Raw genomic sequence first — 17222 nt, forward strand, 5'->3', positions numbered from 1 at the left:
CACAATGCGCAAAACCATTTTAATCAACTTTCTTTTTTTTTCTTCATACAAAAACATTTTTCAGGGAGTTCAAAATGAAGCATTTCTTTAACTGGGGAACAAAAACAGTGGCAGCCATGATTTCAAAGATATTTTTTTTTTTTTTAACAAATATCAAAGAAACCGATGAATAGAGCCAGAGTGCAGAGTCCCCGCCCGGTTGCAACAGAAGCCAAAAACACACAGCTGCAGAAGCACGGAGTCGGTGTGAGGAGTCATTGCACAGCTTAACATTTTGGCCATGCGTCGGCCGAACCACTTAAACCCATCAGTAGCATGCATGCTGAATTTAACTGGAGCACCGAAGTACTCGAGGCTCAGAGTGGCGCCGTAGAAACAGGGTTTCCTCGCTCACCGTCTCTTTGAATACTTGGGGGTGCACTAGATTCAGCAGCAGCTTAAATAAACATTATTTTCCGTAAAACGAGGTCCGCGGGACACCGAGGACGAAGGTCTCGGAAAGCCGGTCCCTTCTTCCTCGCGAGCGGTGCATTGTGGGTAGAGTACAGCAGCATTTGGCATCCCTCAAAGCCGCTCCGAGACGACAGCGTCCCTTTTAAGAAGCTTTTTAAGTGAGGGGGGGTATCTGGAGGTGCTGTGTGGTGGAGGAGGTGACGGTGAGGGCGCTGCTGTGTTTAGGGGGCGTCGGCGTGGAGCATCAGTAGTCGTCTCCTCGGCTCACCACCTCCTTGCAGGTGGGCCTGAGCAGGATGGTGTGCTCGAACTGAGCGGTGTAGCAGCCCTTGGTGTCGCAGAGCGGCGGGTAGGGGTCCACGATGCCCAGGTCGCACAGGTTCTTCAGCGCCATCAGGTACTTGCTTTCGCCGTGGCGGTCCAGCCAGCGCCGGCAGAACGCCAGCGTGCCGAAGTTCTCGTTGATGACGTTCAGCAGGTGCTTCGCGCGGGGGAGCCTGCAGAGGAGCGAGCGGAATCAAACATAGTTTACTTAGCTTCGGACGGCAACAGGCCGAAGGGCCTAAGTGATGTTTTGCGTCCCTCTATTAGCATTATTAGCTCAGCGTGACAATATTTTCTTTTCAAGACATGCTGTGGGATACATTTCCTCAAAAGAAGTGTCCGACAACGTGCCAGTAAACCACAGTAAATACCTGTATATGAATAAATGGAGATTCATCACTATTCCAGGGATACCAGAACTTTGTTGATGCGACATTGTGACTTAAAGTAACCAGAAATGTAATGATAGATTTTCATGGAAATGAAAAGAAAAAAGCACTAAGTTCATTCGTGGACTTTTATCACCAATTCCAGCAGAAAGTGTCCATCACAATTAGACTAATTTATGAATCGAAGGTGTGACACTGGACCTGTCAATCACAGGCTACGGGTTAATGGCATTGATTCATCCTCGGGGGGTCGCTTCAGGCGGGAAACAACACTTCCATAAAATAACAGGTGTATGTTTTATGGAGAGGAATGAACCGCGGAGACAGACTCTTACCTGATGGGCACGTGGCCGACGTCAAAGTTTTTCATGTAGTGAGAGCACTCCATGTCGTCGTGGACCATTCCTTTACCCGTGCTGCCGAACGTCTCGATGGCGTAAACTTCTCCCTCCTGCGGGTGAAAACAAATCCGTCAGTAACGGGACGACGGCAGAGTCTGAAAAAGGCCTCTGAAGTTGTATAACACGAAGGCCTTATGAAGTCTTACATTGAGCGACACGTTTTACAATTCAGGCTTTACTTACAGACACAGAAATCATTAAAAAGAGCTCAAATCTAAACCATAATATTCCTAAAAAGAGTGCAATCTATTGGGATCATTTGCCTCCAAGTTCATTGATTCTTTCATCGTTGTCGGCATGTTTTACCGACAAAAAAACCCAACAACGAGGAGGAGGAAGGGAAAGTGTCACAGTCCTCAAATGCTCGGGGGATTAAACTCGGCGACCTTGAGTTGCAGGTCAGCTTGGTCAAAAGGCCCCGGGGCGGTGAGCTTTACCTCCTCTGGACCGCGACTCATCCCATTGTTGTTGTTTTTATAGACACTCGGCAACAAGCTTACGGTGTTTATGCTCTACGTGTTGCTCGTCCCGGTGTTCTCAGAGTGTTACCAGCATGTGAACATGTTTCATACGTGTGCAAACCCGTGTGGACCGACTTATTTTACCACAGAAAATGTATCAGGAATATAAGAAGAACCGGACTGATGAGCAGAATCGATAATGGTCCCAATAAAATCTTTGAATTCCTTTCCGATGACGTCATAATCAACTCACCTCCATCTTTGTCGCCTCTCCTCCCTTGACGATGGGCACGGTCTTGCCGGCGTGTATCCTGTACTGACCGATTGAATGGCCGTTCAGGTTCCGGATTGGCTTCACTGGAACGGAGGATAAAGATTCATGAATAAAACTGTCAACAAGATATTTTGATGTAATATCGCATGAATGAATAGACATCAATTATACCGAAAGTGAAGAACATTTCTCATTTCTAAATGTTAATATTCTGGCGTTGTTTTTAAACTAACAGGAGGTATCTATATTTAAATAATTTAAGCTTTAACTGGATAGTTTTTAAACCAGGACCGTCAGTATTTGAATAAAGTAGCTCATGGAAAATAAGGTGGTCCAAATTCAGCATTCTACACTGTCGATCCATACGGATCCGCCTCCTTAATTACAGTCTAACTATCAGTGTGAAATAAAGCTTCACCGACGATTGTTATCTGATAATATTCAGTAAAAATATGCGATCGGGACATTAATGCTCTCTAGTCTCCGATGCCTGAGATTGTTACACTGTGAACAACAAATCAGTTAAGATTGACAAAACGAGTTTTATGATCAGTCAAAACACAAATATTTAATTTATTAAAAATTGTCAAAACTGTCTGCATATGTACGATATGAAAAAAGACCGGAGAACCTACCTTGGTATGTTTTTCCGTCCAGCTCGACCTCGTAGGACTCCATCACTTCCTGAATCGCCTCCCCGACGTCACACAGACGCACATCAATGCCGGCATGCTGCGACAAGACAAACAGGAAGTCGTGAGCTTCAGGCGCCGCGCAGGTAAAGACACATCAGAGAGGAAGAAGTGCGTGTCGGCTACCTTGATTCCAGTGTTGGTGGCGTCTCTCACGGCCTCCAGCAGCTTGTCATACTTTGGATTAAATGTGACGGTGAAGGCACAGTCAATGATTCTCCCTGCGAACAGACAGCAGACATCTTTTAGGCGATGAAATACAAGCAAGACTGTCAAACCTTCGGCAGCAGATCATCATCAAAGCAGATGGAAATTTGGTTTGGGCCTCATTTATAGCAGCACGTTGTCTGAAGTTGACAATAGAAGAACATTTCTAGGGGGGTTAAAAACTATTTGATCTCACTTCAGCACATGTAAAAATGTAGTAATATAGATTCCAATGTTTTCAAAGAAATTCAACTTGCCTTTTCTTTATATTCAGGGCATTAGAACTGCTCTGTACTCCACAGCAGACTCAAACAGTTTAGTGTAATGAATCAACTATCAGTGTCAAGTTGTCTGACAATAGATGTTCGTTTTGTACAGTAGTGAAAGTAAACCATTAGCTGCCTGCAGTGTAAATCTTTAGTGGCAGCCATTCTGAGTATCCATTACAGACCCAGAGCGGTGCACTCTGTTCAACATCAAACAGTATTAACGGTGAATACCGTTAATGTGCGTGCCGAAGTCGATCTTGCAGACGTCGTCGTACTGCAGGACGGTGGTGTCTCCGGCGTTGGGAGTGTAGTGGGCAGCACAGTGGTTGAGGGAGCAGCCGGTGGGGAAGGCCAGACCGGCGTTCAGGCGGTCCTCCTTTATCAGCTTGCGAGAGCAGTCCTCCAACCGCTCACTGAGGGGGCGGGACGAGAGATGAGATGATTGACGCGCGACGAAAACGGTATTCTTGACGAGGCATTTAGCAGCCTGGTGCGGAAAAAGACTTTAATACTTTGATACGAAAGGAAAAAAACTTTCTGCGGTTATAAAGAACATCTTTTTGCTATGATTTATTAATAATAATGACACCATTATTAGTCCCACAGCTCCCAATGAGCTACAGCCGCTCCAAAATGTGGAAACGCTTCACGAACTTGCGTGTCGTCCTTTGCGTGTCGAACTTGCGTGTCGTCCATGCTAATCTTCCCTGTATTGTATCCAATGCATTATTGCCTTAGCAAGCATTTGTAAGTGCGCTTATGGTTGTTTATTCGAGAGACAAATATATTCCCAGAAAGCACAAGCAACACTGAACCTAAACACATGTGCATCCCGGCTGCGTGTTCAGATACGAGTCGTCTTTGGGGCGCAATCTGCAGAAATCAAGCCTTTAAGGTTTTAAAGTGCTCTAAATGCATCTGCTGCAGCTCCCACGTTGATAAGCGGGCCAAACCACAATAACTAATAACTAATAATAATAATAATACGCAGCCTCACCAGATTTCAATCATGGTCATGCCGGGTTTCATGAAGCCGCGGACGTGCTGCCGGACTTGTCTGTGCGCCTCGGCCGCCTGTCTGAAGTCGTTCCAAACTTCCTCGTTGGATTTGTCCAGCATCCGCTTCTCCTCGTGGGTCGTACGCCACGCTGCACTGCGACTGGGAGAAGAACACAACAACAACAACAACGACAACACACGTTTAGATTTTTTTGGGCCTCAAGGCAAACTGCTTTATTGGAGCTGGAGCAACTCTGGACAGTCTGAAGGGAAAGTAAACACGTTTAAATCCCAATGAATCAAAATTATGCATGATATTTTTGGTTGACATAGTTGGTACTAGCTTCCATAAACACGTCAGATTTTATGTTAAGGGAAGAAGCAATGATATTTTTGGTATAAAAATATGGAAGAATTGCCTTTTTGTAATCTCATTTACAGACATTATAAAACATGTGCACCCTATGACTCGGGGTGTGTTCTCAAGGGCTTTTAAAACATTTATTTAATCTCAACTTTAACACTGAAGGGAGTAACTGGTTTCACAAGATAACAAGCTGCACCACCCCTGACTCGTCTGGTCACCTGACCAGAGTCAATAAGTTCATCTGCACAGTGAAGAACTGCAGACGGCTGCAAGATTATCACAACCATTTTTTAAAGTTTAGGTTTTTTCTAAGTAGCTTACTGCTAATATACAACACATACTAAGTAGTAACATTTCAGTGCGCTCACATACACTTCCAGACTGTTTAATTTAAAATTGTACCAATGGCCTTGAAAGAACTGCAGGCAGGATACTAAACTAGTTTCTTTTTTTTTACTATGACCTAAAGATACTACCCACTGATTTAGATAGCATGTTGAACAATTTAAATGAAACAGAAAAGAAGCTTTAAAAAGGAAGACAAAAAGGGGAAGAGAGAGATAAGAGAAAGAATATGAATGCAGCAAGCAGAATTGTTCAACCTGCAAATTTAACATATAAAAGACACATTTAAAAAATATTTAAAAGATGCATTTTAAAGGATTTGGCTCACAGATTCAACAAGCAAACTAGCGCAAATGTGAATGTGTGTGTGTGTGTGTGTGTGTGTGTGTGTGTGTGTGTGTGTGTGTGTGTGTGTGTGTTCCTCTCACCCGTCCTGTAAAGTTGGGTATTCACACTCCTGTCCGATGGGGAATACTCCACTTGGGTATAACTCACAGATGGGCACAGATGGAATCTCAGTCTGACATTTGGCTGGAAAGAAAATAAGAAAACACAGTGATTATAAATTATTATAGATTATATTATGTATTATGCAACATGAATGTGATAATAATCATATTTATAAGATTCAGAACTACTTCAAGTATATTTTGACTTCTACTTGTAACCGAGTACTTCTGTACATGTATTAGTACTTCTACATTTACAACTGCAATACTATAAAACATACATTAAAAAAAACCCTAAATATGTGATCAACTCACGTCCTTTCTTCTTCTTTTTCTTCTTCTTCTTTTTCCCTGCCGAGTTTTCTCCTTCGTCTCCATCTGTGTGAGTGAAGATACTGAAGTCACACCGATCGTGAAGCGCACACGCGATGCATCGACATTGTTTTACTAAGAAGACAACGAGTTATATCGGGCGTTAGGACAATCACCTTCCTCGCCGTCCTCCTCTTTCTCTTTGTCTTCTAGCGCCTGCTTTTCCAGCTGTTTGGCCACCTCGACCACTCCGTCAGCCTCGGCATCAGCGACTGCAGCAGCAAGAAGATAATGAACAACGAGCACTAATTAAACAGTCCGATACGCGGTCACCTAGCGGCGGTCAAGAAGCTGCCGAAGGCAGCGGGTGATGTGGGAAAACAAAAGTGTGCATAAAAAGAGGTCAAGTATTATCTCTGCATGCTCATTTAGGACAGATCTCCTAAATATGCATTTACAGCAGCGAAGAATGAATGACGAAGTGTATTTAATGTGAATCCTTCGCATCCTGGTCAACAGCTGATCCACTTAATATATCTATAAAGAAAGTCTCAGCAGTAAAGTTGACTTCATAAACGATTGGCAGTTAAACGTTTAAAGGAACAATGTTGAGTGAGTTGTGGAGGATCTGCTAAGGTTTGATAGTCGTGCATTAGTTACGACTCGCTCAGAGCTGCAGCTGTTGAGTCAACATCAGCAAAAATGTGGACGAGTCAGCTGCAGAATGTGAAGTTCATATAATTACTCAACACTGCTTTTCTGCACAAATCTCCACCACTTCTCTCGAAGGTTTTCCTTTAGGATGAAGCACTCATTTTTTCTTTTTATTCACAAATAGATATTCAAAGTTGTAATAATACAACAAATAAGAGCATTTATATACATGTCATAAACGGTGCACATTGTTATCATGATTTAAACCTCCTTTACATGTCCCTGTTTGTTCTGTATGCTATACAAAAAAATAGGACATGGTTAAATGTGTTTCTATTGCAGGTGATTTAATGGACTTTGGTCAGAAACATGTACATAATGTCAACATGTGGTGGATTTATTATAAGCAATCATCCTATGGGATTGTTCCTCTTTACTTGCATAACAATTCTGGCAAACGGGGAATTACGAAACAGGAAAACTTGGCTGAGGCTCGGTGCAGTCAGCAAGCAGGACAGTTCCTACAAGGAGCAGTTATATCAGCACCTTCTTTGTGTTTCCTCTCGAAATAAACAGTGTGTTGCTTTTTATATCAGCTGTGTTACATGTCACTGTTCCCGGACTGAAGCCTGGCGTGTTTTATAAGGCCTGACAGGCGCTACAAGCAACACCACCCACACTGCCCTCCAACCCGCATGGCTAATGAGGAGCGGCATCAAGTTAAAGACGTTTCAGCGCAACACTTTCTGGTGGGATTTTCAAAATAAACATCGGATTTAAGCGAGACTAAGTAGATGTGTATTAACTGATAATAAAAACACAATCTAAGACATAGGAAGTATGACTGGCAAACGTGAAACATTACTGCTAATTAATAAAAACATTATAATTATTTTTGCAGTATGGAAATTGAAAAAGTGTGGTGTTATCTTGCCAACCAATTTCTTTATAAGAAAGACACATTTGTGTTGACTGCTGTTTATGTGAATGAAAAGCTGAAACTGATGCACATATTTTGGATTATATCTCTATAGAATATGGACATTGGTGTTTAATTAGTTTAATACTATACACAATATCTAATCAGTTATATATATTAACCAATTCAAAAACATTATTAATTAAGTTTAACAGTCAACTAACACAATCTACTTTACAAACAACCCTACAAAAAAAAAACTATTCCCACAAGCAAAAACTTGACCACCTTTTATTTTGAAGGCCACCTCCCGGTACTTCCGTGTTTGTCACGGCTAACTGCGGGTAACACGCTATAATAAGAAACAGCAGCTCTGCTAGCTTGTTAGCAAGAAACTGGTTGAGCCAGTCTCACCTGTCGTTGCGGACTTGTTCTTCTTCTTCTTTTTCTTCTTCTTTTTCGCTGTCTCCCCCACGGGGTCGGCCTCCTCCCTGTCCTCTGCCTTCCCGTTCTGCTCCCGGTCCGGGACGGGCGTCTGGTCCGCTACCTGCTCCGCAACCACGTCCGCCATGATCGCAGGCGCTGCTGGAAAGGGAAGCGCGAGGGACTGTGGGAGTGCTGTGTGTGCTGCTGCCTTCAGGGACACTCGTAAATTTCAGCGAATGGTCAATTATATTCTCCATCGTCTATTTATTTATTATGTTCACGATTATTATTGGTAGTGGTATCACTAGTAGTTGTTTTAAAAAGCTACGATTTTACAGTTTATTAAATTATCACAACTTGAACATTGAGCCCAAAACACTCCTAACTGGGCTTCTGAACGTATATGTGAAGACATCGGAGCTTAATGTGGAGCACTTGAAGGCAGCACAAAATAAAACATGCCATATCAGCTAAAAGGGAGCTCGTGCACGGAGGAGTGAGTCTAATCGAGAAAATTACCTGTGGGGTATAATAAACTGATACACTGAACTGATTACAATAATAGTTTCAGATGATCTGCCATATTCCAGGGGGACATCTGTAAATAAAACAATTATAAATAATTATTCACTTTTCCCCGGTGACTAAAGTCGTTTTTTAAACGTCTTTTCAACGTAAAGATGCTCACTGGGATATTACACTGTATAATACTTTATATTGTTTGCATGTGTATGCCAAACAACAATGCTTTTGACCCTCTTCTTACTTGCACATCACTTTGTTTAACTCAGTCCCCATTTCGACAACTGCAAATGAAAAAGGATATTTGTGTGCCACCTGTAGTTCTGTGTCTGGCTGAATATTTAAATGTGTATATTTTTGTGATAAATGTGATCAATCTTTTAGTATGAGTATGAGTCAGCAATGTAATAACTCTTTAGAGGTTTTCACCTGAAATCAGTCCGTGTTGTTTTGATTTGACCTTTGACCAAATACTTTACTCAGTTCATTAAAACTTGTCTTATATTTCATATATATACACACACACGCATACATCTCATATGAAATATTGTTTCCTCTTATCTGTAATGTCCCCTTTTTTTGCTGCTCTAAAATAAACACATATTATATATAGATTAAATGTGAAAATAAACAGCTATATTCTATATCTGTTATTCTATATCTATAAACAGCTATTTGTACCATCTGTACCATGAACATAATATGTTATATTATATATTCATTAAATATGAAAATAAACAGCATTCTATATCTGTTTTCATAATGATCCAAGATCAACACACTAGTAGTATAAAATATATACAACTAAATGGAAACATACAAGTTGTATGTGACAGTGTGATGTAAATAAATCTTCATTTTTTTAAGTGCATTGACTTTACAGGGCATGCAACCGCTTTTGTCCATTAAAAGACTTCTGGACACCCGAAAAGTGTGTGTTAGCATTAGCAAATAACAGGCTAGAAACCCTTTGATGTCCGCTGACACTAATGACCTGAAAGCATTCGCTAGTAATAATTGATGCACATACATGCTCTCTTTTCCAGCTTTATTAGTGGTACTAGAAATGCATTGACCATTTATCATCATCTCCTGCACAGCAAAACACAATGCACTTCATAGACAGAGTCCCTCACGGTAAAGGCAGACAGGTAGATAGACAGGCAGGCAGCATAATTATTCTTTTGGTCACAGCACTTGAACCTCACTCTGCTATATGGCCGATTTCTTTGCACTATTACGGGCATGGAGGTCACAAGGTGTGGACCGACCCGCGGAGCTATTTTAACCGTATAAGCGCCAAGCCCCCCGCGCCTATTCTCGAAAAGAAAGAAAGAAGTAGAAGTAGTGAAGGAGTTTTTTTTCTTTCTTTTTTCAGCGGACGTTTCTGAGTCGGGGAGAGCTCACGCAGCGCCTCTCTGACCTGCCCGACCCCCCGCCATTTCCCCGCATCAACAAGAACCACACTTCGTTATAACGTGACAAAACAATGCACTGGCCAATCACAGCGCATGTTAATGGTCACGCTGGGCCACGGACCAATCACACGTCTACGCCACCTCGCAGGCCCTGCACGTCAAAGAACCCGCCCAGCTTGTCAAACTAACGATCTGATTGGTTGAAGTCCATGACAATCAACCACAGCGTCCACTCCCCGTGTACTTTAATCTGCAAAGGCCTGCTTAGACTGCCTTGCTGGCCTGGAGAGAATATATATATATATATATATATATATATATATATATATATATATATATATATATATATATATATATATATATATATATATATATATATATATATTATGTAGTACTAATGTATTATTATGACTTAACAGTTGTTCAGTAAAGCTCTTTCAGAATAAAGTGTGTGGCTCTTAAAAGAGCCGTTGGTGGTCAGGTGTGGAGCGGACCGCTTAAGTGGAGCTGTTGTTCTTGGTAACGGCGGTGAGGCCATCAGACACAGCGGTCTCGGCCAGGTTGGCGGGCAGAAGGAAGCGGACGGCGGCCTGGATATAAGCTGTATATATCAACTCAGTGTGGACCTTCAGCAGAACATTTGTCAATTTAGATTTTTTTATGTTTTAATATGATTTATAATATGAATAAAAGCGTACACAAAACATTGCACATAAGTATATCTATAATATGAAAAGCGGTTAACCAGCTGGATGTCTCTGCAAAAAGCAAGTCATACATATAGTAGGGATATAAATCTGATTAATAAACATTAAGGCGTGATTATGAATCCTAAAGATATAGTAAGTGTATGTTTAAGAGTATCAAATATACTAAGAATGAACAATTAAAGTTAGAAGGCAAAATTAATGAAGGACGTACACAGTTTTCAACATAATTTACGAATAATACTCAGTTACTCTAATATACTAATAATGATACTCAGTTATGTATATATGAGGTAAGATATTTACAGTGTGTGATATAGTTCACAATCAAACACGCCACAATAATACACAACGGTGATTCACATTTGTCAATTTTATGAATCCACCATAGTTATAAAATAAGTAAAAATCACTTTGCAGTTCAAACCTTTATGTAAATATTGATGTGCACAGATAACATTTCCATATATTGATTCATAGTCCTCTTTCTCCACAAAGTTATTTCATTCATTAGAGTTATTTTATAATAATCTAATATTGTATAGTAATTCAATAACAACATACAGTACAATCTAACAATGAATTATGCTAGTCAAATTCATAGTAATACTACATAAATTGTAATAGTAACCGAATATACAGAGTAAACAGCTGGAGGCGTGTTTTGAATATGGTGTATTTAAACTATCAGATAGTATCAGTATTATACAGTATTGTACTGTACATAATCATGTTTATTCATTGTGAAAATCATAAACCACATTTTTACACTGTAATAAATGTATAAACATGGTTGTATCATGAATTTAAAAAGAAATACATAAATAAAGGGCACTGTGTTTCAGGAAGTGGAGAACTCTTACTGTTTTTACTACTGTTTTACTCCTGTTTATTGTTTTTTATATATCTTGATTGTTTTTACTATGTTTCTATTGTGTGCCAGGCTGCTGTAAGCCTGCAATTTCCCCACTGCGGGACTAATAAAGGAGAACCTATGGCCTATCCCAACAGGAGTGTGTTTGCAGACACCAGATTAACCTCTTTTTAATAAATAAATAAGAACAAAAGTAGAGTGTTTTCACATTGGATCTCTGAACAAACATCTCTTCTCGCTTTCAAACTCTTTTTTTCGGGCTTTTAATGCATTTAGGAGAGAAAGCACAAAGAAAAGACACTCAACTGCGTCTCACAAAGAAGATGTTGGGAGACGTTTAAAGGCTTTACAGACTAAATACAGAAGCGTAATGACGTTTATTTCACAAACATGTGAAGATAAACTCCTTTGCTATCAGTTGGATTACATTTCAGGCTTCATTTCCTCTTCTAGATGTATATTTTATACATTTAATGGCGAAGAGAAAACACAAGTGACTGGGTTGCAAGCTGGGTTGAGTCATAAATTACTAAGTAATAAATTACTTTAAATAAGTACCAGTATAAAACTGACTAAATGCAAATATGTGAGAACATTGTACATTTATTATTTAATAACTGGGTGCATTAAAGCTGCTTAAGAGCTTTGTCTCATATTTGTATATATAAAACTGTATGTAGACTCCAATCTGGGTTCTGGAGCACTAGACTGGAACAGATAAAGGACTCATTTCCAGCTGGTGAGTAAGTCTGAACAAGCAAACACATCTTCATTTTAATACGTTTTTAGAACGTTTTTTTTATTTGTTTTCCCTCTTGAAAGACTAAAAATGTCTCGGCGTGGAAAATAAAAGGCCATAAAAGTATTTAGTTTAATAAAAATGTATAATACCTTTTTAAGACATATTTTCTTTTTGTCACATTTAAACGATTCATCTAAAGTTTTAATCAGCTGTAAACTCCTTTCTGTGCTAAATTTAAGTTAAAAAGTATTTTGCAACCAGGCTGTTTTTTATTAATCAACAAAAAGTTTAATCTATAAAATGTCAGTAAAATAGTTAAAAGAAAACCTGCCGAGTCCAAGGAGGGATCTTTAAAAGATATTTAGGTCACAATTACACAAAAAAAGCCCGTCACCGGCTCTCCTCTACAGATGCCGATGTTGGCTGGTGAGGCGGTTATTCAGCCTGTTGTTAAGGGGCGAAGTTTCCATGAAATATGACTTGTCAAAATGTCCTTTTATGTCCTAAATGAAACTTAACGTCTCTACAACAATGCTGATGCAAAATGTATGAAAAGAAAATGAGCATTCAAGACATGATATATAATGTCTATGCATAAGACAAACACAATATATAGAAGTTACAATATATATTCCTAATGTAGAAATACATATCTATATATTTCCATATTATTATGTACCCATTTTCACATTATTGGTCATCCCCACGCTATATATATATATATATATATATATATATATATATATATATATATATATATATATATATATATATATATATATGAACTGAGCGACTGAGCATGCGCACGTCCCGTGTTCAGCTCCGCTTTAGCTGACAAGTCTTCCTGCTCTCCACATATATACTGTATATTCTATTTAGAATCTGCGGCGGCGGCTTGGTCACGTGGTACAAGACCGACGCGTCACGTTGCCCTGGGTTTCGACGTGCTCACTGGCATGTTTATGTTGTTTAGTTGTTTTTTTACGATTATCTTACAGTTGAGTTCATTCCGTCTGCTAGTATAACTCATCAAGCAACTAACAACACCATGAACTAGCATTAATAAAACAAAGAAAACGATAAATATGACACATGCATTGACATTATTTGCCGACACCATAGTGTAGTGGTCTGGCCTTACCACTAGTATGACTACAACCTCCTTGGCTGGGAGGATCCGGGTTCGCGCCCGGATGCGCACGCGCGCGCTGGTGGAGTTTGCACTAGCTCCTGGTGATCGAAGGGTTTTCTCCGAGTTCTGCTCGGAGGTTTCAGCGCCCCTCTAGGGACATTGTATGGACGTACATACATCTCAGCTCAGCTGAGCTCAGCTACCACAGTAGTTGTGACGTCTCTAGATCTCTGGTGAACAGAGAAGTCTCGTCTAGGGAAGCTTTCTGTGTATATACATGTATATGGTGCATGATACAGTATATATACGAATGTGCAACCCATGGAGAGGAGCTCGCTCCATGGGGTTGCCCCCAAGGCGATGGCTTGACAAAACACTTTAAAAAAAAAAAAGTTTTTTTGTGCCATTATATATATATATATATATAAATATATAATATATAATATTATATAAATATAAATATATAAATAAAATGTGAAAATAAACAGCTATATTCATATATATATATATATATATATATATATATATATATATATATATATATATATATATATATATATACATATATATACATATATATATATATATATCTGTTATTCTATATCTATAAACAGCTATTTGTACCATCTGTACCATGAACATAATATGTTTTATTATATATTCATTAAATATGAAAATAAACAGCATTCTATATCTGTTTTCATAATGATCCAAGATCAACACACTAGTATAAAATATATACAACTAAATGGAAACATACAGGTTGTATGTGACAGTGTGATGTAAATAAATCTTCATTTTTTAAGTGCATTGACTTTACAGGGCATGCAACCGCTTTTGTCCATTAAAAGACTTCCCGACACCCGAAAAGTGTGTGTTAGCATTAGCAAATAACAGGCAGAAAACCATGCTAGAAACCCTTTGATGTCCGCTGACACTGATGACCTGAAAGCAGTCGCTTGAATTGGCTTTCATGACATGATCATGTGACAGCAGGTAGTTTGGAAGGCAATGTATTTATTTTATAGTTAGCAATTCAGATCTCAGCGTGTTATTTTGTGAGGAGGAGGAAGTGAAATGCCACAGCCGATGCTAAGCTGTCAAACAGCAGCCCTTAAAACCACCTGAGCATCACAGTTAAAATGGTCTCTGCTTGCTACAGTGGGCTTTTGGCTGTAACGTTTGTTTCTGCGTGAATCCTCCAAAACTACAGACGACAGCTTTACAGAACACGGTCTCACTCACTTCACCAGCAAGCAAAGATGGTGGACGCTCTTATTTTGTGAAAAATCACAATGTATGTTGCAGGCCATGATCTAAACGTGAGAGCAATGTGTGTGTGTGTGTGTGTGTGTGTGTGTGTGTGTGTGTGTGTGTGTGTGTGTGTGTGTGTGTGTGTGTGTGTGTGTGTGTGTGCAGGGTCCAAAGTCTAAAAGCTGCATTTACTGTCAATGCTCAAATTAATATATTATATAAATCAGCAGTCTGCTTATGCATTAATTTAAAAGGTACAAATCAGTCATTTGTAATCCAATGTAATAATTGATGCACACACATGCTCTCTTTTCCAGCTTTATCAGTGGTACTAGAATTTTGGCAGAAAACTTAAAACCCTTGTGTTACAGCTTTACGTTCAAGGATTTCAGTTTTATAATAAAACATATGTATTTAAAAAACAATGGGCAACCTTTGGCTGAGAAGTACTGACTCTAAGTCAAGCACTTAATCATACATTTCCCACAATGCAGCCATTTATGATTTTCACTGAGCTGGTAAATGCCCAAGTCTCTCTTCATCAAGCTTTCAAAGAAAAACCTCGAGTCCAATCCGACAAAAGTGGTAACCAAAAGAAAACACTAGGCAATCTCCACGTATAAAATCAGGAAAGAGAAGCTCTCCGTGGCATCTGGAGCTGGGGTTGGGTGGCAACCCTTCCTCAGCTGCTCCCGCAGAGGAGGAAGGCGGGAGGCTAAAAATACACGACAAAAACAAAAACGACAACACATTCCCTACAGCAGAGGAGATGTTTTATCGATATATTTTCTGACATAAGATGCAGCACTTTTCCTAAATTGAGTGTGATTTTAAAACAGTGTCATATCTTCACATGAGCCCTCTCGTGTTCCTCTGACTCAAATGAAAGAAACCCAGATGAAGGCCACAGACTGAATACTTAGTACTGCTGGAGGTTTTTGCTACTCTCCTCTTTGCGTGTCTTGCACACGAGTTGTGAACTTTCTGCATTGCAGCACAGCAACACAACCTCTGAGCGGTCACTCCTCGGCCGCATTGAGGGGAGCGACGGGGTTGAAGAGCGGCCGCTGCCGCCGCAGCTGCAGTTTGACGCAGCTCGCCTCAAAGTCCCTCTTGGTCCCCGCGATGACGTCCAGGCTGCCCGAGCGAACGTCGTACCCGTAGGAGGCCAGCTTCTGGACGCGATAGAGCACGATCTGCGTGGTGAGCTCCAAGGCGTTCGGGGACTCCTTCACCTGCTCCATGCTCACCCCGACGTCCATCAGGCCCTGGAAACGTCCCGCCAGGGTCGGCAGGGAGTAGTATAAGATGGCCGGGCAGCGCGTGGCCGTTTGCTTCAGTTCGTCCTTGGAGCAGGACAGAGCCTCCTCGACGTAGCCCAGGGCCTGCCGCATGGCCTCCGGCTGCAGCTCCGCGATGGAGGCCCGGAGGCTGGAGACCAGAACCAGGAGCTCCTCCGTGGTGAAGCCCTGCTCCCTCAGGAAGCTCAGGCTGTCCTGCCAGGCCTCGGCCGGCCGCAGAAGGATATACGGGTTCTGGCTCAGCAGCTTCTGCAGCCAGACGCGCAGGTTGCCCTCGTCTCCGCCAAGGTCCAGGTAGGTCTCCCTCAGGGTGTGGATGACCTTCTTGTTCAGCTCCACGGGTCGACCGAAGCTCTGCGGCGCGCTCGCCATCAGCTTGCCGATGATCCTGTTGCTGAGGCGCAGGCTCTGGAGGTAGAGGATGTTGGCCCGCTGGTGGCCGTGGCGAGTCAACGTGAAAAAAGAGGCCGGGAACTTCTCCACGATGCTCATCAGCTCGCGCCTGTTGGGGCACACGGACACCCAGAGGTCCCGCTGGGCGGCCGCGTCCTCCGGGCGACACAGGACCGCCTCGGGGTGAGTCTCCAGGATGCACGCGATCGCCGTGGCGTCCGCGCCCATGTCCCTCAGCAGGTCGGCGGTTTCGGACACGTAGGCGGAGCCCTCGGACAGGACCCAGGCCTTGAACTTGCGCACCTTTCGGATGTCCACCGACAGCTGGTAGAGGGATCGCACCGTGAGCGGGTTCTCCGGTCTTTTGGTGGGGGGGGTCACCGTGGAGGCGAAGGCGACGGGCAACGGGCCGAGGAGCCTCGTCTTCTGGCAGTAGCTGCACAGCGAGGCGGCGGTGACCCGCAGCATGGTGGACCTGCAGGAGAAGAGCACAAGTGAGCTGAGGAGGTGGCAAAGGGATCGGAGGAACACATTAAACACTGAGACCTTTGACTGGGAGAGTTTAAAAACCTGCACAGGACTCATTACAGCTGACTGCCAAACTATTTATCGTGTGACTCCTTAAAAAGTGACTTCTTGTGATCCCTCATATCTAAAACGATGGAGCCCTGCAGCACTGCAACTAACACTTTCATTCCTCATTGATATGCAATTATTTTTCTCCATTTATTGAAGTATTTTTTTGTCTATATGACCGCAGGAAATAATACATTTTTACAATTTTAAACCTAAATTGACACAAATTACTTGTTTTGTCAAAAAAGAAAAGCACTTAATTTAACAGGAGACGGGGGTTTTGTATTGCATGGAGCATTTCAGAAGAAAAAAAAGGTAGAACATTTTTATAAAAAAGTAAGAAAAAACTAAATGTTTGGGTG

At 41.4% G+C, this 17222-nt stretch overlaps 2 protein-coding genes across 2 annotated transcripts; both read right to left on the reverse strand.

Moving 5' to 3' along the window:
- Positions 1-8109, reverse strand: metap2a (methionyl aminopeptidase 2a). The gene is made up of 11 exons (XM_079235765.1): positions 7930-8109; positions 6119-6214; positions 5946-6008; positions 5610-5712; positions 4468-4629; positions 3702-3883; positions 3121-3215; positions 2938-3034; positions 2282-2385; positions 1502-1617; positions 1-950 (listed from the first exon to the last, which is right to left on the reverse strand). Exons 1-11 carry the CDS (start codon positions 8084-8086, stop codon positions 698-700), a joined length of 1428 nt encoding a protein of 475 aa, XP_079091891.1. The 5' UTR covers positions 8087-8109; the 3' UTR covers positions 1-697.
- Positions 8110-15609: 7500 nt separating this feature from the next.
- LOC306752449 (transcription termination factor 2, mitochondrial-like) lies at positions 15610-16752 on the reverse strand (the record flags this gene model as incomplete). Its single annotated transcript, XM_079236204.1, has 1 exon — positions 15610-16752. One exon carries the CDS (start codon positions 16750-16752, stop codon positions 15610-15612), a length of 1143 nt encoding a protein of 380 aa, XP_079092330.1.
- Between the last annotated feature and the right edge of the window lie 470 nt (positions 16753-17222).

Source organism: Taurulus bubalis (genome assembly GCF_910589615.1).
Source record: "Taurulus bubalis genome assembly, chromosome: 20".
Taxonomy (NCBI): Eukaryota; Metazoa; Chordata; class Actinopteri; order Perciformes; family Cottidae; genus Taurulus; species Taurulus bubalis.

Bases quoted from the DNA above. Each gene is read 5' to 3' on its own strand.
- metap2a (XM_079235765.1), bottom strand. From the start codon at position 8,086: ATGGCGGACGTGGTTGCGGAGCAGGTAGCGGACCAGACGCCCGTCCCG. The intron at 6,215-7,929 runs GTGAGACTGGCT...TTGCTGCTGCAG, and splicing joins GAACAAGTCCGCAACGACAG to TCGCTGATGCCGAGGCTGAC. The intron at 951-1,501 runs GTAAGAGTCTGT...GCTCCTCTGCAG, and splicing joins GTCGGCCACGTGCCCATCAG to GCTCCCCCGCGCGAAGCACC.